The 24,216-nt window shown below is 41.9% G+C and overlaps 1 protein-coding gene across 1 annotated transcript in view; it reads right to left on the reverse strand.

Moving 5' to 3' along the window:
- LOC138786405 (transmembrane protein 132D-like) overlaps window positions 1-24,216 on the reverse strand; it is a 417,586-nt gene that overhangs the window by 95,317 nt on the left and 298,053 nt on the right. Inside the window, exon 5 of the mRNA XM_069963396.1 lies at window positions 19,084-19,227. Coding sequence (XP_069819497.1) covers window positions 19,084-19,227 — 144 coding nt within the window. The remainder of the gene's footprint in view (window positions 1-19,083; window positions 19,228-24,216) is intronic.

Genomic DNA, 24,216 nt, shown 5'->3' on the forward strand with positions numbered 1-24,216 from the left:
GTTTTGAGAATGATACAAATATAAATTTTTACAAAGTCTACTGCTTGCCAGTTTGCATATACTCCAGAATGTTATAAAGAGTGATTAGCTTAACAGCAATTACTTGCAAAGTCAATATTTGCCTAGAAAATGAACTTTATCCCCTAAAACACATTTCAACATCATTGCAGCCCTGCCTTAAAAGGACCAGCTAACATCGTTTCAGTGATTGCTCCATTAACACAGGTGTAGGTGTTGATGAGGACAGGGCTGGAGATCAATCTGTCATAATTAAGTAAGAATGACACCACTGGACACTTTAAAAGGAGGCTGGTGCTTGGCATCATTGTTTCTCTTCTGTTATCCATGGTTATCGCTAAAGCAACATATGCAGTAATCATTGCACCGCACAAAATTGACCTAACAGGAAGGGTATTACAGCTAGAAAGATTGCACCTCAGTCAACAACCTATCGCATCATCAAGAACTTCAAGGAGAGAGGTTCCATTGTTGCCAAAAAGAATCCAGAGCGCCCAAGAATGACCAGCAAGCGCCAGGACCGTCTCTTAAAAGGGTTTCAGCTGCGGGATCAGGCTACCAGCAGTGCAGAGCTTGTTCAGGAATGGCAGCAGGCAGGTGTGAGGGCATCTGCTCGCACTGTGAGGCGGAGACTCTTGGAGCAAGGCCTGGTCTCAAGGAGGGCAGCAAAGAAGCCACTTCTCTCCAGAAAAAACATCAGGGACAGACTGATATTCTGCAAAAGGTACAGGGAGTGGACTGCTGAGGACTGGGGAAAAGTCCTTTTCTTTGATGAATCCCCTTTCCGATTGTTTGGGACATCTGGAAAACATCTTATTCGGAGAAGACGAGGTGAGCGCTACCACCAGTCTTGTCTCATTCCAACTGTAAAGCATCCTGAAACCATTCATGTGTGGGGTTGCTTCTCAGCCAAGGGAATCGGCTCTCTCACAGTCTTGCCTAAAAAACACAGCCATGAATAAAGAATGGTACCAGAATGTCCTCCAAGAGCAACTTCTCCCAACCGTCCAAGAGCAGTTTGGCGATCAACAAAGCCTTTTCCAGCATGATGAAGCACCTTGCCATAAAGCAAAGGTGATAACTAAGTGGCTCAGGGAACAAAAAATAGAGATTTTGGCTCCATGGCCTGGAAACTACCCAAACCTTAATCCCATTGAGAACTCTGGTCAATCATCAAGAGACGGGTGGACAAAAAACAACAAATTCAGACAAAATGCAAGCACTGATTGCGCAAGAATGGACGGCTATCAGTCAGGATTTGGTCCAGAAGTTGATTGAGAGCAGCCAGGGAGAATTGCAGAGGTCCTGAAGAAGAACGGTCAACACTGCAAATATTGACTTGCTGCAATAACTCATTCTGACTGTCAGTATAAGCTTTTGTTACTCATAATATGATTGCAATTATATTTCTGTATGTGATTAAAAAAAACATCTGACAAAAACACATAAAATCCAGAGGGCAGCAGATCATGTGAAAATATAATATTTGTGTCATTCTCAAAACTTTTGGCCATGACTGTACAAGTGATTACAACAGTGATTTATTTAATGCAAAGTGCAGCACAGCGGATAGATGCAACGTTTCAGCTGCCTCCTCCACCTTTTTCATCCATGACAAAGGTGAAGGAGTCCACTGAAACATTGCATCTATTTGCAAAAATTGTCACTCTCCACACAACACCATGCAGCCAATCACTGGCTGAGCCGGCTGTCACAATAGAGATAAGAGTAACAGCTTGCTCAGCCAATCAGTGATTGACTAAGACAGGACTGGGGGAATGCGGACTGCCAAGTACTGCACCAAAACATCTAAATAACAGTTCACAAATTTTACATGAAAAATTTTCAAACTTGGCAACCAATTCTTGAAAAATGTCCTCATCTATCTGTCTATCTATTTATCTACCTACCACTCACTAATATATTTTATTAAAAGCTCAGCATTGCTATCTCACTTTGCAAAGCCACGCCCTCTTTAGTACCCAAAGCATTGGTTGTTCTCCCACTAACCCACACAATAAAATTGCCATGTAGTTTTTTTTGTGAATGGTAAATGTTTGAGAAATGAATCTATACCTGACAGACAGAATGACAGATTTACCATTTTTTAAAGTTTCTTTTTAATCCCTCCCCTGTTGTTCTTTCGCACTTTTATTACAGATTGGTGGGGCTCTCCAAAGAATAAGACATCAACTGAAAGCCTAGAAACGTCGGTACACCTTTAAAAAACATTTGCTGAATGATCGTACAGTTCTTTTTCCTTCTCATACACATGAAGGTTTAACAAATTTTGATTTTGTGCTCTCTATGGGCATAGGAGGGGTAAGCTGCAGCCAGACTGCTCTGGTGGTGGTTTATCTCTCCAAGAACAAAGTGGTTGGGCAGTGATATTTCATCACATTCAACAGCTATCTCCACCGACATCATCTGTTAGTGGAGTCTTGGGAGACCCACATACACTTTATACTGATGGCCGCAAGTGCCGACATAAGTATGGGAACCTTAAAGGAATAGGATTAGCTGATTGTAAATCTAGGTTAAAAAAAAAAAAAATCTTAATAAGGCATAAGATGCTTGTAAGGCAAGTGTTTTAATGAGAAAACCCACAGCCCCCTTTAGTTATCTAATTTTAGTCACCTGTTATGTCTACATTCATTTATAGTTGTATTAATATTTAGTTGTTACTGTGGGGGAGATATAATACCCTGAGACTTCTGCTCCCATTTTATGTTAGCCTTATTTACTGTAGCTGCTGAAGATGAAATTTTGTACTGCAATTTATATTGCAGTTTTTCAGAATCTTAGTGACATGGATATATTTTTGATAAGATGCAGTAAAGCTTCTTAGCATTTTTATTTGATGTGCCAAGTTTATATTTTATACATTTATTTTGTAGTGGTTTATGTTTAAATATAGGAATATCCAGGTGTTTAGTTTATCAACTGGGGACAGAAAGTTGTATAGATTCGTAAAATTACTTCTATTTAAAAAAATCTCAAGTCTTCTACTACTTATCAGCTGCTGTATGTCCGGCAAGAAGTGGTGTTTTCTTTCCAGTCTGAAGGCTGAGTTCACACTACGTAAGTTTCCGGCCGTAGCGCGTTCCGTGAATAAGCGTCCGGAAACTTAAGTAGTTTGCGTACAATGTAAAGTATACGATCTACGGCCGCACAGTTCACACTACGTACGAACTTATGCCCGGATCGTATGCGGCGCCGTAAAAAATGAACCAGACCATTGTTTCGGGATGGAAATGCCGTAACTTACGCCCGTAGCGTTACATGCGGTCCCGTACATAGTGGTGATTTCTTCATTTTGAAAGCTTTTTGTGCCGATCCAAAAGGTTCTGTGGGGTGTCCGGGGCTAGGCGAAGATTTCCAAGTAAAAGACCGCTGTCAGATCGCTACGAAGAGCGCTCAGGAAGCGTAAGTACACTACGGGCGTAAGTTTGCGTTCCGTACGTATCCGGCCGCAACTTGCGTAAAGTCCCGGCCAGAGTTTCATACGTATATGTCCGGCCACGGAAAATATGCGGCCGGACATATACGTAGTGTGAACATAGCCTAAGGGTGGGTTCACACTATGGAATTCTCGCGGATAAACTCCGCGGAATTCCGCAGTATGTCCACGCCCACGGCCGCGCGCCTTTAAGCCACCTCCATAGACACCATTCTATGGGCCGCCGTATTCCGCTATCCGCCAAAAGAAGTGACATGTCACTTCTTTCGGCGGATAGCGGAATACGCCGGCCCATAGAATAGTGTCTATGGAGCCGGCGGAAAGGCTGCGCGCGGACATACTGCGGAATTTATCCTCAGTATTGCGAGAATCCTCAGTATGAACCCACCCTAACATAGTGCTCTCTGCTGCCACCTCTGTCCATGTCAGGAACTGTTCAGAGCAGGAGAGGTTTTCTATGGGGATTTGCTACTGCTCTGGACATGGACAGAGGTGGCAGCAGAGAGCACCATATCAGACTAGAAAGAAAACTCCCCTTCCTGCAGGACATACAGCATCTGATAAGTACTAGAAGACATTTTTATTTATAGAATTAACTTACAAATCTATATAAATTTCTGACACCAGTTATGAATAGAAACACATCTTGGCTACGAATCTCCTACTTCTATATCTAGCTGAATGAAATTTGAATTCCACCTTGCTCATAAAGTGTGTGAGATAAGTATCATATATAAATTGCTGATAATTGAATTTCCTAATGTAATGGCTCTGGAGTGGTGTTTCACAGCTTCCTATCAATGATGCCATTATTTACTTACATCCCTATATCTTCTTGCGCTAAGATCAGAAATAGAGAACTAAATATTCTTAAAAAAAACAAAGCATTTAAAGGTATTGTATACATTTAATTTATTAACCAACTTTTCCCCTTAAAGTTTTTTTTAAATATTAAATGAAAAAATAAGCTTAGATTTCATTTGGCAGAATTTGGGTAAATCCTTTCATATTAAATTGGGGTAGATTAAATACTATGGAAAGTAATAAAAAATAACTTACCTGCCAGGAAACCTTTTTAGATTTTAGATTTGCTGAATATTGATTTAAAAGTAATCACTATTTTAGGTCTGGTTGGCAGAAATATTACATTTTGTCGATGACTGCTTCAAGTTGTGAAGATCTCTAGAAATAGAATTTAAAAGCTGATAGGGCAGAGTTCAAGAACTGCTCAACTTCAAGAAGCAGTTATCTGTCCGAGACAAAAGTATGTGACTCCAGATCTCAAGGTTCTGTATGACAAAATGACAACTATCAAACTACAAATCTAATTTTATAGAGTCGCTTGTTTCAAAGGAAGAACCATCAAAATCTATCTTCTTACTTATTAAAATAATGCAGGGGAATATACTAGCAGCACGGCTTATGAGATGGTGATTTATACCAGCTGAAAAGCGCCTCCATTGATTAACTCTGCATTGGACATGTGATTCCTACCGTATTTGTAAATCAAAAAAAAAAAAAAACATGCTTGGAAAAAAAAAAGAAGAAAAATAAAACAGCTGTAAAGTAACTCTAAAGGCTACGTGGTGTGTCATTTCTCTGTGATCTGCTGTCCATTGTCTGTTATCAGGGGAATTCTGTCTCAAGAAAGTTCAAGACAAAAGAACAGGACGTGGAGGCAGGGCTTAGCATGTGCTATGTGCAAAGAAAGACAGAAAGAGTATGGACAGTGTATAGCACCTGCATGCAGATGATCCACACTGTCCCTTAAAAGAAAATCAAGGCTTCCTTCTCATCTCTGACCATCCCAATAAAGTGATGGTCACTTAAGAAAGATTTAAAGGAGAAGTCCGGCAACATTTTATTAAAGTATTGTATTGTCCCCCAAAAGTTATACAAATCAGTAATATACACTTATTACGAGAAATACACATAAATTGCTTTTTTTTTCTCTGCACTTACTACTGCATCAAGGCTTCACTTCCTGGATAACATGGTGATATCACTTCCTGGATAAAATGGTGATGTCACTTCCTGGATAACATGGTGATGTCACTTCCTGGATAACATGGTGATGTCACTTCCTGGATAACATGGTGATGTCTAGAGATGAGCGAACTGTTCGGACTTTTGGTCTGAAAGCAGTTCGCTCTCTCTTTATGCCTGTGATCCCGGCTGCATAGATGCGCTCCTGAGAATATGAGGCCAGGATATTCCAGGGAATCCATGGTGAATTCCCTGGAATATCCTGGCCTCATATTTGCGGGATCGCAACTATGTGGCCAGGATCTCAGGCATAATGAGAGAGCGCTGATGCCGTCGGACCAAAAGTCTGGCGGTCTGCTCATCTCTAGTGATTAGGGATGGTCCAAACCGAGCACGAACCCGAACCCTCGGTAATGATTCCCGCTGTCTGCCCGCTCCGAGCAGCGGGCGGATCCAGCGGGAGGACCACCTGGAAAACTGGGATACAGCCATAGCCATAGGCTGTATCCCAGTTTTCCAGGCGTTCCTCCCGCTGTATCCACCCGCTCCACGGAGCGGGCAGACAGCAGGAATCTGCTGCCGAGCGCTCGGGTTCATACGAACCCAAACCTCGGCAGGTTCGGACCATCCCTACTAGTGATGTCACAACCCAAATCCCAGAGCTGTGTGGGCTGTGGCAGGTGGAGACAATACGATATTAAAAATTTTCGCCGGACTTCTTTACTCTTGTTCAAACCCCACCTATTATTTAAGCTTGTGCGTATTACATGAATTGGGCTGTTTGTCTGTAGTACATCCTGACTTACACCTTGAAGCTGCAGATAATTCTCACTTTCTGGTACACTGTCTCCATTCTTCTGTTCTGCCCCTCCCTTCTGAGACCAAAGTTACATGGTCTCTGTCTCAGCTGTTGCCAGGCAAGTGTAGCACCTCATGTCTAACCCCACCCACCACTGTCATTACACAAATCAATGACCACATGGCCATGGAGTGGGAAAACAACAAACCAGTGACAGCCTCCTGAGCAGTATAGGGGAAAGGAAACACAGTTGTTTCATCTCACTCTTTCTAATATATCTATGTTCTGTAGATAGATAGATGTGGTGACCCCCTGAGGTGTTGTGTTGGAGGAGAGGCCGGTCACTTGATAGATGGTGAGGTGTGAAGCCACTTCTGTGGTGGTTGGCTGAGATACAGCTGGAGGAGGATGTTGTCAGAGTCCCAACCCAAGTAGTACTGTGCTCTGCCGGGATGTTCGAGGATGAGGTACCACCACCATCACCACTTAAACATAATAAGTACAGGCTTTTACAAAGGGTGTAACCAATAGCAACACCCGTGGTGAGACACCACAGATAGATAGATAGATAGATAGATAGATAGATAGATAGATATTTTCTACAGTGTAAAGTAGAAGGAGATTAAGCCAATGATGGGCAGATACTACAAGATGCGTGGATACTTGGCAGTTGGCCCTGGGGAGCAATGTATGCTGGAAAATGTAGTTGACTAAGACCAGCTGGGATAAGGAGTACTTTATTTTCACCTCTTGGGTGGAATACCCATTTAAGCTCAAGGCAGCTGTCTCTATAAATACAACAATACCTACTGCTGTGTGTACACTGTGTTTCAATATAATTTTCTCTGTCCCCCTCCCTTTAGCTTCTCAGCAGCAGCTTAGTGCTTAGTTTAACTATTTCCTTGTTGTTATACTGTTTCTGCTCTTTGTTTCCTTTCTACTCAAATAGCACCTTGCAAACCCAGGGCATCAGTAATCCCTTCACCCTCAACATGCACATCCCCACCTGGTTCGGTCCAGTGCACTATGCCATAGCTTTGCAGAAAGGAATGTGTGCAGTGATTGTTGAAAGGGAAAGAAAAGGACCTGTGTGTGTACTAATGGCAAGAATAGCCCAGTCTTGGTCCAGGCCCCTTAATGAGGAAATATCAAACACACTATAAGGCCATGTTCACACTACGTGAGAGACCGGCCATTCCGTGACCTGGCCGGGTCATGGAACGGCTGGTCTCTGCAAACATCATCCTGCCTGATACTGCAGTACCAGCCGAATGATCTTTCCAGCCGCAGTGTTCTGATGCGGGCACATCAGCGCGTGCCCGCATCAGAACTTCACACAGCACACAATGAAGCTTGCGGCCGGAGCCGCTCGCTTCATTGTGTGAACTGACAGGTCTTTCTGTGGCCGCAATTCAATGAATTGTGGCCGCAGAAAACTGACATGTCAGTTCTTTGCGGCGCCGTATGGGACCTGGCCAGAGCGTATACTATGTATATACGCTCCGGCCGGAATCCCATAGCAGATAAGGCAGTGTTCCACACCATACAAAGTACGGCCATTGTTGCCGAAGGCAACAACTGCCGTACTTTTTACGTAGTGTGAACATAGCCTAACAATGCTTTTATGTGGCATCTTTTCCACTTTGGATGCTTTTCTTAGGCATAGTAATTGGCATTTATTTTAAAACAGGCCACCTGTCAGGCTTATTGGTGGCGATCTCAAACCCATGGGTAACTGTTATAGATTCTGCCTAAAGGTTGAGAGGACCTAGTAAGTAAGCAGAATTTTATAGTGGGACTTGGTTGCTCAGCTGACCTGTAGGGGGGCCCAGATAGTTAACGCATATCTGTCAAAGGCTGCACTATGACACGTAAGCTTAAAGAATAAAGTGTCACCTGGGTGGTGGTCTGGTTGACAGGAGGGTTAGGCAAGTGCACTGCACTCAGGACAGTGATCTTGTTCCTATGGACCCCATTCACTGGGGAAGAGCCCGTAAGAGTAGGACCCAGGAGGTCACCAGAAAGATGGCTAGAATTGTGGAGACTGGTGTAAAGTAATGCAGGCAAGGAAGAGACTCCTAAGAAGAGAACAGAGACTTGAAATAGATATACAGTAATTGATTGCTCAGAATCAAACAGTACAGTATATCTGATCATTAAATAGGTGGGAAGACTGTTCTGCTGCTAAATGGGTTGAACGCTGTATATAAGACTTCACCCAACTCACAATGACATTAGAACTGGAGGTACAGTTCACTTTGAAACATCTAAGAATTCTCACGCTGCGTTCTCTAATGAGATCAGGGACTCCGTACAATTCATCTTCAAGGAACTTTCACCTTTCAAATACAAACTCTGGAAGCACTAGTAATATAAATGACATAAGGTATCTATTAACCACAGCATTTAAACTAACATCTTGACATAACCTAACAGCATTATGTTCTATAACAAACGTTGATATCCTATATTAAAGTCGGAGCTGTCACTTCAACATTTCTATTGAAAAGTATTTTGAAAATCTGTATATTTTAGCCTTAATGTTCATTCAGCATTTTTACTGTTGAAATAATACTCAAAACAATAGTAACGTTTATTAAAGGGGTACTCCAGCGATTTTTATTTCTCTTTCAAATCTAAAATTTTTCAGAAAGAAAAAATTAAAAATCTCCAGTTTTCCAGTACTTATTAGCTGCTGTATGTCTTGCAGGAAGTGGTGATTTATTTCCAATCTGGAGAACAGAAGAGATTTTCTATTGAGATTTGCTGCTGCTCTGGACAGTTCCTGTCATGGGCAGAGGTGGCAGCAGAGAGCACTGTGTCAGACTGGAAAGAATACACCACTTCCTGCAAGGCATACTGCAGCTGATAAGTACTGGAAGACTGGAGATTTTTTTAAAAAATAAGTAAATTACATATCTATATAACTTTGTGAAACCAGTAGATTTGGAAGAAAAATATATTCACCGGCATACTACTTACATATAAACTGATAAACATGAAACTGATGTTTTGGAAAATGGACAAGCATACGGATTTTGACAAGGCCAAATTGTGATGACTAGAAAACTGGGTCAGAAAAACATCAGGTCTTGTGAGGTCCTCCCAGTGTGCAGTGGTTAAAAAGAAACTGAAGACAGCATATCTGTTGATATGTCCATAGGGTAACAGTGAGCCCTACCTGTACCCAACCCACTGTCCCTCTATACTAGGATGTACTGCCCTAAATAGCAAACCCCCACTATGCGATGGCTTTGTTCTATATCAAAACCAGGAGAGTACAACAAAGACAAAATCAGATAGCAAGGGGGAAGTCAAAGTCCAGGTTGAGGGTCAAAAACCAGGAAAACACGCCAAGAACCAAACCAGAACTAGAAGACAAAAACTAGAAACAAGCCAAGGGTCATACACATACTGTAAGTACAAAATCAGGAGACAAGAGCAGAAAAGTCAGGAAAGCAAAGGAAATACTCATAGATTGCAGAGGGAAATGCTGGAGATGCAGTACAAGACAAACAATCACGGACAGCAGGGGGACTTAAGCTGCCTGTTTAAATCTCCCGCCAGACGTCAGTCCAGATCGCTGGACCACCTGTGATTGGCCTAATGCTCTACAGTTCCTTATAGGCTGCTGGTCCACTGCATCACTGACTGCGCCTGGACAGGATTTTATACCCCTATAGATGGCTGAGATTCCATATCTTCAGGAACCAGCCTCCTGTACTGAATCTGTATTTTGGTGGAAATATACCCCTCATGGCCATAACTAGAAAAGCTCTGGTCCCATTAATGTGGTCCCAATGGTGTGGTGTAGTTACAGCGGTTGACCTGGTTTGACAATTTCTAAAATATTGTGCCAGTATCGGTCACATACTACATAAGGCCCAAATAATAAAGCCACACCAATAAGTGTGGTCCCTTATTAGGTAGGTAAGGCTCCATAATAAATAGGAAGCCCCCCCTCCAATAGGTAATTCACCTCATTAGGTTGGTAGGCAGGCCAATCGACAGTTAAGTACCCCCAGTAAGCAAGTACAGTGTCCAAGTAGGCAGGTCCCCTGCGATAGATAGATACTGCAGGTCCCCTAGTAGTTATGGAGCCCTCTTTAGTATGTAGGTAGGAACCCTAATTAGGTAGCCAGGTCTAACCAGTAGGTGAGCATGTTGGACCCCTAGCACATACTGTAAGTCTCCCCATTATGTACATCCTCAGAGTAGGTAGGGCCCCTGGTAGGTTTTTAGTAGGCAGGTCCTCATATCTATATTTCCTTATTTATAATAACCCCCCTTTTGTGTCAACGTAAAAAAAAAAAATCTAATTTAATTTTTCTCTGTGCAGAGTGCAGCAACACCCCTCGTCTATTAACACCTCAGCTGTTGTCTCCAATATGATGTAGGTGGGGGCATGATTATGATGTCATCATGTGCACTAGGACTCAGAGGTCGTGAAGGCAGCGCAAAGCCTTCACTACCTTGATGTGTCACCTATTTCAGCTGTATCTTTGTCTTAATGACTCGAATACAGTTAAAAAAAACCTTTCCCCATGTTGTCCCTCACCAGGACATAACAAGGCTCTTCTGCCACATTCTCTGTAGCGGACACTATGGCTGCTACATCGGTAATTCCGTCTCTAAGACACCTTTATGTCCATATTGCCCAGTTACCTTTCTCATCTTTATAAAGCAATAAGAGTTTAACAAGTTACCTTGGCCTCCAAATCCCCCACATCTGTAGATGTTCTGCAAAACCAAACTGGATCCATTGGGGAGTCCCACCTGGGGTCACCTAGCCAACATATTTATCCATCCATATACATTGAGTTATAAAGTGATAGGCCTAGGCTACAGCTGTATAACAGCTGCGTGTTGTGTGCAAATTGCAGTAAATAGTTGCAGTAATGTGAATCTCCATTGGTGTTTTCGCAAGGATGCTTCCAATTTTATCACTCAAAAGGAATAACTAAAGTTGCATGATGACGGAGATTATACTGCACTTCATGCCCAACATTTAGTTGCTGCGCTGCTTTAACTTTAACATTCTGCTGCTTGCTGTCAATTTATGTGCTAATGAACTTTCATTGCTGTAGGCAACTAAATTTACACCTGAAATAGAATCCAGCTATACGTTCCCAATGTATTACCTCTCGCAGTAACAAACAAGGTTGCTGCATGAACGTTATTTTTCCATTGCATTAACGTTATTTTATATATTACAAAACAAAGACTGCAGTTTTACTTGTGAGAAATAGAAGTTCAGAATTCCATGACAAAGAGACATTTCCACAGCTAATTGAGCAAAGGCAGAACACTGAATCACCTCTGCTATTCTTTATTGCCCACATAGCCGCACCATCTGCCACCACTCTTCGCACTCTTTTAATAGTCTTGTAAAGTTAAAGCCCTGACAGTCTGTAACAGTGACATAGACATTCTGTTACCTACATTGCTCTTAAGAGGCTACATCAAGGTTTATTGCCTAGGTCCCAAGCCATTGGGAAGCAATACATTACTTAGTAATGCAACTATTAACATGGCTTAAATCTAGCAAATGTGAGGACGTTATAGATGGAATGGAAACATATCTTTTTGCTTTTGAAAAATATAATCTCAAGTAAACTGTTTATACTGTTCATGACAGTTTTTAATGGGGGGGGGGGGGGGGGGGGGGGGGGGGGCATGACCTATAACAGCCAATAACATTTTCTGCAATTTAAAGGTACACTATTAGCAGGTTAGACGAATCTAACCTGCTGATATGTCCCTATTGGGTACAGGGTGCTGAGGATGAAGGTATGTCCTACCTTCACCCTCTGTGTCATTTCTCCATACTTGATTACCAAGGCTAATACAGCGGTTTGGTGCACTGGGGGCTGGACTACCGCTTCCAAGCCACGGATCTGGTCCAGTCCACTGATATGCATTAGAAGGGGCAGATCCGTGCACTGGGGGTTGCAGTCCCCCCCCCCCCCCCCCCCCATGGACCAAATAAGCATACTAGCGCCTCAGGGTTAAACTATGAACTGCAAGGAAATGGCCCTGAGGATGAAGGTAGGCAAACTTACCTTCATCCTCAGCACTCTGTGTATGTAGGGAGGTATAAGCTTTGTCTAACCTGCTGTTAGTTTTCCTTTAAGTGGTCACTGTCATTTAAAAAAAACTTTCTTCCTTTTGAGTCGTATATCACTTCATCAATCAAAACTTATCTCGGAAAAACAGCTCTAAAATCTTGGCCATCAGGTGTCTCTTTTCCCTGCAATTTGCGGTCCACCGCTTTTGTCAGAGAAGTTTGTCTATACAAACAGAGCAGGACAAATGATAGCATTTACAGGGGAGTATCATGTGCTCTGTGCTGAAAAGAATGGGAGAGAGTCTTATAAAGTTTGGACTGTGTTACTCAAAGGTAAGTCAAGGCTTCCCTCTCATCTCTCACTACCCATAAAGTTCTGGGTAGCTGTCAACTGTGTAAATAGCCACAGTGCTGAAGTGTAATCTCTATTTAGCTTCTCAGCAGCAGCAACAGTAACAACTCAGTGATCATTTCCTTAACTCAATGCATCAGTAACTCTTTCTCCCCCTACATGCCATAAACCCCTTCTCCGCCATCATGGCACCTAGTACTATACTGAGTAAGTCATCAGCTCAGCAGAATCCTAGCCTGTTCAGTCCAGTGCACTTTCTCCAGTACTATGGTCATGGTAAAGCAGAGAGGATCATCTTAAGGGCATGGCTTAACTGGAGCGGGTGCAGAGGAGGGAGAACAAGGTCATTGAGAGAATGGGTGGGTTACAGGACCAAGCCAGATTATTTAGCTTGGAGTTAGTTAGTTATGAAAAAAGATGTATTAGGGATGATCTAATCACATTGTACAATATATGAACGGACAGTACAGAGACCTCTTTGCCTAGAGGAAAGAAGTTTTCACCATCAGAACTGACGCATATTCTTTACAGTAAGTGCAGTGAGACTATGGAACTCTCTGCTACATGATGTTGTCATGGATGACCTACTAAACACGTTTAAGGGAGGCCTGGATGCTTTTCTGGAAAGATATAGCATTATAAGTTAGGGGCACTAGATTACATGTGAACCAGGGATTATTCTGATTGCCATTTTGTTTTTTTTTCTTCCCGTGATGACGCAACTGGCATCTGCCTCATGGAGGTTTTTGCCTTCATCTGGATCAACACAGTAAGATTAGGCCTTTTTCAACCTTAATAACTATGTAACTCTAAGGGCCAGTTAAAGATGTTCAGCTTTCTTCATCATGCCTCAATTTTTTGGGTACCAAAGCAAAACAGGTTGTGAGCATCATCAAAGTCCTTTTGTCCCCCATTATTTATTTAAATAGGGCGTAACCACAATAACTGGCACAGACCACTGACAATAGGGCATCTTAAAAAAAATATAAAAAAAAATTGGGGGGGTTATTTTGGAATTGGACGTGCTCGTACGTGATCCAGCGGGTAGGGGGTAAACTTTCAAGGGTTCGTACAGCACTTGTATTAAGTCACCATTTCTGAACTTACAAAGATTTTTCATTACATGACACTAAGAGTACCTTTGGCATTGTGACCACGTCAATGGGGTGATTTGCACTATTGAGTTAACTAATATACCACATAAATTTATGTACAATCTCCTCTGAGTGACAGAATAATGTGATGATCTATATAAAAACTGCATGCAGCATTCACATCTGTGTATACATTCATTTTTACAGTGTGTATTATATCTTACCAGTCAACCAGAACATTCCATAAACCTTTATCACTCGCCCTCATTGTGAAACTTAAAGGGTAAAAAGGTCATGAATACAATCCACAAGATGTTTCATATCTAGAGGATCATCGCTTCTCATTATATGTAATAATCGGCCATTACCTCTTAGAAACATCACTTCTCATTCTAAGCAGCACTTTCTACAATAAAGAGATCAATTGTCCCACGTCTTTATGACACTTCACTTTCTTACTACACATACCCGCTTCATAACAAATGACAGGACACTTAAAAAAGTCGCTTCAGAATTTATCAGACAGTGTTAGTTCGCAGATAAATAAATGAACTTTCTAAAGCGGTGACAATTTTCTTAAAAATCTTTTATGTACAATGTATTAAAGCGACTCTGTACCCACAATCTGCCCCCCCTCCCCCCCAAACCACTTGTACCTTCGGAGAGCTGCTTTTAATCCAAGATCTGTCCTGGGGTCCGTTCGGCAGGTGATGCAGTTATTGTTTTAAAAACGACTTTAATCCGACAGCGCTGTGTCTAACGGCCGGGACTTACATTAGTATATGCATTAGGCTGGCACCACCTCTCTGTCCTTCCTCCCCACCCTCAATAAGTTGAGTTAAATGCGTTATTGTGATCAAGTTAACCCTGGCTACAACTCATGGTAAGCCTGGCTACATATATACATGTATGTATATGGTTAACTCTCAGCACCAGAGTGCGGCTGAGTTGCGGAGGGTCCCCAACTATCACTGAGAGCCGGGACCCGCCGGGTATGACACAGGAGGGAGGGGGTTAACAATAGTTACTACTGGTCTGTAGGTTTTGTAAGTAAAACTAAATACATTTCATTTTTTTTTTCCTGAAGGAGTTAAATTGCTAGATAATGTCATACTTAAATTTAATCAGTAGTTTCAGCAGTCTTATTCATTTGACAAATTAGATTTTAGCACCCATACGCATCCATATGTTTTATTACTAATTGGAGGGAGAAGTTATATAATTGCAGCATGTTATACAAATGTAAAAATGCACTTTTATTTAAAGTATGCACATACTGTAGAAAATCCTATGTCTATTGTGCAACAGCATTTTTAGGACATAGACTGTTTAACTCCTTCACGTCAGCCATACGTATATATATATATATGTTCCTGCTGCACATTCCCCGTGCAGCAGGAGCAAATATATACATTGTTGACTGTGAGGGGCTTTTCATGTATGCGGGACAGCTGTAGTGAGAGCGGTCCTGCACACATCAGTGTGTCCGGGGCTGGAGATAATGACTGGCAGCTGTGATACCACAGCTGCCTTTCATTAACCCCTTAAATGCCACGATCAATAGCGATCGCTGCGTTTAAGGTAGTCAGTGACAAGACAAGCTTGTACCGACAGGCAGGAGTAAGCCACTTATTTCAGTCCTGTTGAATTGGTCTCAGGCAGACTCTATGTACAGATCGCCGATATCTCTGATCTGTGCTATGCTTTGGCATAGATCAGTATATGCAATCTAATGATTGCATGTTTTAGAGTTAGTAAAAGTGTTAAAAAAACTAGGAAAACATTTTTAAAAGTTCAAAAAAACTATTATATAGCCCAAAAATAAAATTTTAAAATACCTTCACGCCCATTATAAAAATAAAAACATGTAAATAAAATAAAAATAGATAAACATATTACATATCGTAGCATGTGGAATTGTCCGATCTATTAAAATAAAACATTATTGTTCCTGCATGGTGAATGGCATAGACGTAAAAAAAAAAACACACACACCAGGATTGCTGATTTTTTAAAATTAGATATCAGGAAAAAAAATGAATAAAAAGCGATCAAAATTTTTTTCTTACACCAATATGATACTTATAAAAACTAGAGATCATGGCGCAAAAAAATGACACCCCAACCAGCCCTGTAATGTTTAAAAATCGAAGGCGGGGAGGAACATTGCATTCATTTGATACAGAAATTTGGGCATCGATAACCTCGGTCATGAAGAGGTTAATGAGCGGAGGACCCTAACACTTTTTCAGGATGCACTTTTTTTTTTTTTTGCATTTCCTAATTTATCAAAATTTCTATTTTACTACTATAACCAAAGCAATGAACGCCACACACATTACAAATGGAGAAAACTGATTACTAAACAAAGATGTAAAGCAGCGTCCATCTGTTTAGGAGCTATACAACACTTCCACCCCAGTAAAAATAGGGTTACAACTAACCTGAGCAATGGGAATACTGGAACCAATAGGCTATGTTCACTTATGTTCAATTTAAGTCTAAAATAACGGACGTTATTTAGCTGTCTGGCCTCCCCTTAGCGCAATGACTGGTGTTTGTACATTATTCTCGTTTGGAGTTACTAATTGGTCCAATAAATTTAATAGTCCATTGAATTTAATAGTAAAAATGGAAAAAGAATAAAATAAAAACGTCTGCTGTTTGCAAGACGTCTGAAAATAACGAACATGATCAATATTTTGATGTTGGTAAAAAAGGCGGTAAAAACATCCGTTTTTCAACACATTGGAAGGAATTTATGAAGACCGGTGTACAAGTGTGACAGTCTTATATTAAGCTCCGCCCATATTTTTGTGGCAGGATTCACATATGCCTCTTAGTGAATCCGGCCGGCCGGGTGCCCGAATCTGCGCCTTCCAGCAGGTGTAGATTTGCGTCATGATTTGCGCCTGTGAGCAGGCGTAAATCGTGATAAATGAGGTGCGGGAGGAGGCCACGTCTCCTCCCCACCTCATCACGCCCCTGCAAGCCCCGCCAGGCAGCTCATCAGAAGAGCGGGGTGCAGGGGAAGCGTACGGGCAAATCTGCACCTTCTTCCTGGTATAAACCTCTGGCGTACCGTTCGTAAACTCCCCCCCCCCAATTGTGTGCATTAAGGCTATGTTCACACTACGTAAAAGTACAGCCATTGTTGCCGATGGCAACAACAGCCGTGCTTTTGGCGCGGTGGAACAATGCCTTACTTTCAATGTGATCCCGGCCGGAGCGTATACAAATCTTACGTGCCGCAGAAAGCCCTGTTAGTTCACACAGTGAAGCGAGTGGCTCCGGCCGCTTGCTTCACTGTGTGCTATGGAAAGCTCTGATGCGGGCGCGCGCTGATGATCTTTCCGGCCGGGACTTAAGTACCAGCCGAGATGATCTGGCCAGTGACCGGCCGTTCCGTGAACATAGTGTGAACATAGCCTAAAAGTTCATCTTTCCATTGACTGCAATGTATTGCATTGCAGTAGGTTAAATTGTGGCAATAACGGTCGTTATTTTAAATTGCAAAAGCAGCCGCCGCCTTTTTTTTTTTTTTGACATTGTATGAACATAGCCATACTCAGAACCAACAATAACCAAATCCCTTCCTTCAAGATTCATTTTGAGGGGTTTCACTAAAATGGGATCCCAAATTAGTCAAGGATTTGAAAGCCGATTTGGATTTTGCGTGTCACTCCCTGAAATTTTTAATTTTTGGAACCGATACATTTTTGTTCAGAAACAGTTTGCTTATCACAACTCATGACCCCAGCTTTTATGTGCAAATGGGGATATTGGGGGAGATTTATCAAGACTGGTGTACTTGTATGCCAGTCCTAAATAAGGTCCCACCGCTTTTACCAGGCCGTATTTACAAAAAACAATCGGGGAGGGGACCGTGCTGCCACATGCTTCTCTCCCTGCTCTGTGTCTGAGACCTGGAGGCAGGGCTGGCATCAGCATCCGGCTTACTTGGGCAAGATGCCGCCCGCATCCCTTCATCGGCATTGCTCAGCTGCGGGCATGCCCAGATTGGTGGACCGACGGTTTCGCACCGGCGGCCCTCTGCAACTGTTGTACTCACTCAGCTGCTCTGCAGTGGGTCCCCAGTCAGGCCCCCCCCCTTACTCACCGGGCTCGGCCCGCTCTGCCCCTAAAGATTCCCCTCTGTGCCACACGCAGGCACGTCTGCTGCAGCACTCCCCTGACGGCTGACGTCACTTCCTGGACGCGCCGCAGAGGATCCAGGAGGGCAGACAGAAGACGCCGCCGGGAACAGGAAAAAGAAGAAGACGGTGCTGCTGGGAATCGATGTGACAGATACAGGTGAATATGTTTTTTTTTTGTTTCCCACGGGGGCTGCACATTCTGTATGGGGATATTACAAAGGGTATGCCGAATCTTTATGGGGATGTTGCAAGGGGGGGGGGAGGACTATTCTGTATTATGATATTACAAAGGGGGGGGGGGGGGGGGTATTCATGGGCATATTACAAAGGGAGGGGGGGCTATTATATATGGGCAAATTACAAAGGGAGAGGGGACTATTATATATGGGCATATTACAAAGGGAGGGGGGACTATTATATATGGGCATATTACAAAGGGAGGGGGGACTATTATATATAGGCATATTTCAAAGGGAGGGGGGACTATTATATATAGGCATATTACAAAGGGAGGGGGGACTATTATATATGGGCATATTACAAAGGGAGGGGGGGCTATTATATATGGGCATATTACAAAGGGAGGGGGAACTATTATATATGGGCATATTACAAAGGGGATGATTTTATATGAGGATATTACAAAGGGGAGGTGGGGCTATTATATATGGGGGCACCGATGTGCTGGACCAAAGAACCTAAAATGTTTCTCTGGCAGATTCTGGAAAGAAGAGTCATGGCTTGGGCCGGATGGAAAGAAAAAGAAAACTGAACAACTCTGATCAGGGAAAACATCACCTGTAAGTCACTGGATATCCAAAAGTCCAAAAACGCAACATTTTAACTACTACTTAGAGCCTTTCTCAAGTATGCCAGAGAACAGCTATTTACTATATGGGGCACTGAGGGGGTCTAACTATACATGCTGTTTTAGTGTCGCCACATGATTTGCTCCACAAAGGGGCCCGCTGAGCCTCTGTCGCTCAAGGGCCCACAAAAACCTGGAGCCGGCCCTGCCTGGACGGTCCCATAGACTTACATTGGAAGTCCATCTAGGTCACTTTTTATTTTTTTATGACAGTGCCCATTTAACTTTTGTAGGACACGTAGAAGTGTGAGCATTATTTATGTACACAGATTAGGACCATACCTTTAGAACATCTTCATCCGATGATTTACAGTCCACAAGTTCAGATACATCAGTCACAGAGCCAGTACTGTCAATAGCCACTGTTTTAACAGGAACTGCTACTGTTTTCCCAGTGAGAATAGCTGTGTTGAGAATTTCAGCTTCCTAAAATACAAAGTTTTACATTTATTATATTCTTTAAGCATCAACAATTATAAGATGATGGTCAATGCAATATTTTACGGCCTATAACATTTTATATGAACCTTATTTCATAAGCTCTTGTGAGGTTAGAGTATAATTGGTAATAATAATAATAATAATAATAATAATAATAATAATAATAATAATAATAACAACAACAATTCAAGAGGATGATGATGATGATAATAATACACATTTTAGAGTGAGAGTGCCTGTGATATAGGGTTAAAATATCATATCATAACACTAAGGGTTATGTTAACACAACGTTTTTCAGTTCCATTTAAAATGACGTCTGTTATTTTGAGTCTAAAATAACGGACGTCATTTAGCTGTCTGACCTCCCCTTGTGCAATGACTGGTGTTGGAACATTATTCTAGTTTGAGTTACTAATTGGCCTTTGAATGCGGCTTAATTGAAAAGTCCATTGAATTTAATAGTAAAAACAGAGGAAGAACGGTGACCAAAGAACAACTGTGTGTGAACAACTAATAAAAAACGTCTGCTGTTTGCAAAAGACGTCCGAAATTAATGATCCTGTTCATTATTTTGACGTCCGCAGTACAAACGTCAGTTATTCAATGCATTGTGTGCATTGGGCGTCCGTCTTCCCATTGACTTCAACGCATTGCCATTGCAGTCAGTTAAATAGCGGCAAAAACGGACGCTGTTTAAAATATGAAAATCGGCCGCCATTTTCTCTATTTTTGACGTTGTGTGAACATAGCCAAAGCATGTTCAATAAATATGAACAAAGTAAATGATAGACTGATAAAGAGAGAAAGGGGGAGAGACAGAGAGAGAGACAGACAGACAGAGAGAGGGAGAGAGAGACACACAGAGAGAGAGAGAGAGAGAGAGAGAGAGAGAGAGAGATGACCTTGCATCCAGGGGCTTACAATCCATAAAAATCTAAAATGAAGATGTGGCAAAGGCCAGCACCGATACAAGGGGAAAGAAAATCATTACAACAGTATAAACGTAAGTAAAATATGAGTGGAGATTTTTATGACATAGTGTATTTCAATAAGATCATATGTCTATTGCTGCTATAAAATATTAGAGTCCCATAGAGTATAGAGATCTCATTCACTGTAACTTATGGTTGGTATATTTCTCCGTACTTATTCTCCTGTGCGGATCCAAGATAATAAACAATTGGGGAAGAGCTTTTGTGATGTAGTGTAATAAGACCCTAGGCGTTGTTCACATTGATTTTACTGTTGGCTATGGATACAATAGGCGTGAATAATATTAGATTGCAGGACAATCTTTTATATATTTTTGATAGATTTTTGGAGGAAGTTTCTCTATTGATTCATATGAAAGGAATGAAAAATCTATAAAAAAAAATATTTCCTCTTAAAGGGGTTGTCACTCCAAATTTTTTCTTTTTCTTTCAAATCAACTGTTGCCAGAAAGTGACAGATATTTGTATTTTAATTTTATTTTTTATTCAGGAGGGTAGGAGAGGTTTTCTATGGGGATTTGCTACTGCTTTGGACAGTTCCTGACATGGACAGAGGTGGCAGCAGAGACTGGAAAATATACACCACTTGCTGCAGGACATACAGCAGCTGATAAGTACTGGAAGACATCTCAATTTCAAATAGAAACTTTTATTTTATTGTATTTCCAAAGAAAAAAAAAAACATAATAATAATCCAAATGTTACCTACTCCAACTCTCCCCTCCCTAAGTATCCATAAGAAAGATAAAATAAAAAGTTCACATAGTTACAACTCACAATTTCCATTTCTCATAAATTTGATTACAGTTATCATAATTTCTTCCTTTCATTCTCCACTTCTCAAACATTATCATATTATTCATCAGTTTTTTCCCCAATGCAAAAGATCAGGGCACAACTGTCACATCCACTACTTAGCTATGATATATTTCCCTATTAATCACAAATTAAGTATACATAATTTGTCCTCATTTTCCTTCATTTCCAATAAACCCATGATACAGACTGTTGGAGACAGCTTCAGTAAGAGACAGAAAAAAATGATTCATGTGATATGTATACCAAGTTTCAGCCATTTAGAACAATAACATTTTTCAATTTTAAAGGGAACCTGTCACCCCCCCGTGCCGGGGTGACAGGCTCCCGACCCCCCGTTAGAGCCCCCTATACTCACCTAATCCCGCCGGGTCCCGCTTCTGGATCCGGTCGGCTGCAGCCCGGCGCGCGCGCTGAGAGATGAGTCCAACACCCATAGAGAATGACAGGAGAGTCCAGCGCTCCGTCATTCTCTATGAGCGTTGGACTCATCTCTCAGCGCGCGCTCCGGGCTGCAGCGGCTGAGATCTTCATCACCCGACCGGATCCAGAAGCGGGACCCGGCGGGATTAGGTGAGTATAGGGGGCTCTAACGGGGGGTCGGGAGCCTGTCACCCCGGCACGGGGGGTGACAGGTTCCCTTTAAAGAAGTCCAATGAAAATTTTTATTAAAGTATTGTATTGCCCCCCAAAAGTTTTACAAATCATTAATATACACTTATTACTAGAAATTCTAATAAAGTGCTTTTTTCCCTGCACTTACTGCTGCATCAAGGCTTCACTTCCTGGATAACATGGTGATGTCACTTCCTGGATAACATGGTGATGTCACTTCCTGGATAACATGGTGATGTCCCTTCCTGGATAACATGGTGATGTCCCTTCCTGGATAACATGGTGATGTCACTTCCTGGATAACATGATAATGTCACTTCCTGGATAATATGGTGATGTCACTTCCTGGATAACATGGTGATGTCACTTCCTGGATAAAATGGTGATGTCACTTCCTGGATAAAATGGTGATGTTAAGACCCAACTCCCAGAGCTTTGCGGGCTGTGGCTGTTGGAAAGGATGATGGCAGGGGATGCTCAGTGTCCCTCCAGTGCCCTGTGTCCCTCAGTGTCCCCCTGCCATCATCCTCTCCAGCAGCCACAGCCCGCACAGCTCTGGGAGTGACATCACCATTTTATCCAGGAAGTGATGCAGTAGTAAGTGCAGGGAAAAAAGCACTTTATAAGCATTTCCCATAATAAGTGTAGATTGGTGATTTGTATAACTTTTGGGGGGCAATACAATACTTTAATAAAAATGTTCACAGGACTTTACCCCATTCCTGACCCCAAATTTTATATTTTTATAGTTTTCCTCATCTTCTAAAACGCTTAAGACCCATTTTATTTTTCCACTGATAAAGTTGTGGACAAGTTATATTTTTTTACTGGTACCCTTTATTTTACCATATAATATACTTTAACTCTTTAAAGACACAGTGGACTTTGGTCTTAGAGTGAAAGTACCATCTCATAAGTTTTCTTTTTTTAATTATCTTGTAGGTGCTGACGCAGAGATTCCGGTGGCGCAGTCCGCTTTTCTAAACGCCGCCTGAATCCCGCACTCAACGCCAGTATTTGCCATGTGCACCGTTCCTGTGTATGTACTACAGGCAGGCCCAGTGCTGCCCAGTGTGCTGATATCCCCTCCACTCTGTGACACCCCTCCATTTGAATCAAGCCTGGCCACGATACACCCTCCCCTCGGTGACGCAGCCAGGATGGATTCTAGTGGCGGTGCGTCACATGAAGAATGCTAGAGCCGAGCATGGGAACCAGGCGGCATTTTGAAAAACTGACCACGCCCCCAGTATTCCTGCCATACAGGATTTGAAGTACAACTATTCAACCGAAGTGAGTATAGTCCGTAGCATAGTGACAATTTCATAATAATTTCTTGGTGGGCCATCATGAGGAGTAATATTGGCAGACATACTGTGATGAGCATTGTTTGTCAAAGAAGGCTTTATCATATAATGTACACATGCCTATGGGCAGATTAATTTAACAGAGTATTTGACAATTAAATGTCCTTTTTCAGCAATCAATACATATCAATAGTGCAAGCAATTTTAAGAAACTCTGTAATAGCTTTTTTAAGCAAAAGAGTTTCCCTCTGTACTCAAAAAGCTGCCCCCCCCCCACACACACACACACACTTCAGAAGAAGCAGAATTTATGTATCCATTATTGTCTATGGAGAGGGGAGGGGCTGTGTGGGACAAATAAGCGTGGGGAGGAGTAAAGCAGGGATGTACAAAACAACATCCTGCAGTCTTATCATCCCAAGCTCCCTGGCTAACCGTGACCTTTCTGACCTGTGAGTCCAGCGTTTTATGTGTCCAGATAGTTTGAAAACTGTACAGCTGTTTTTTTCCTCTTCCTGATCACTCATCCCTCTTGGCCCCTCCCTGTCCATAGGTTATAATGGACTCAACAAACTTTGCTCCTGTGTATTATAGATGGCTTTACCTAATAATGAACAAATAAAACGTGAGAGGGGGGAGGCTAGAAAACAGATTTTTGAGTAAGAAAGAGGCTTTTTTGACTAATAAAACCTATTAGAGAGTTTCTTAAAATCGATTTCTGCAAAAGAAGAAACAAATTTAAATGACAGTTATTTTAAGTTTTATTCTCATTTAAGTAAAAGTAAGCATGAAGGAACTAATATCAACAAAATCACACTCTTCTTGGATGAGAATTAAACTTGTTAGATGAAGAAAGGAGATGAAAAAGTGGGTAGAGATTGGACTGATGCCGGGGCCAGAGGCTATTTTGTAGTATATTGTGTCAAAAGGTTTTGTTTGTCTAATCGTAAAATCTATTCAAGAAGGCTTATGTGTCACTAGGTAAGGGTAGATGTGCGGGTTACTTGCAAGCCATGGTCTTTCGATCTGCCTCAAGGATAGCTAGGTGTGTTGTGTTATAGATGCAAGTTCATCTAACCTTAACAAGTCATCTACTTTTATTGATCCAGTGAGAGGGTGAGTAGGTTGAAGTGTTTCTCTACTATGAAGGAAAGTGCCTTGGAAAACTTACACAATACGTTGAGTCATGCAAACATCTAGAAATTGATTTTATGCCTTTGAGTAAGTCTGTTAGCATGTCA

The sequence above is a fragment of the Dendropsophus ebraccatus genome, chromosome 3 (genome assembly GCF_027789765.1).
Source record: "Dendropsophus ebraccatus isolate aDenEbr1 chromosome 3, aDenEbr1.pat, whole genome shotgun sequence".
NCBI classification, from domain to species: domain Eukaryota; kingdom Metazoa; phylum Chordata; class Amphibia; order Anura; family Hylidae; genus Dendropsophus; species Dendropsophus ebraccatus.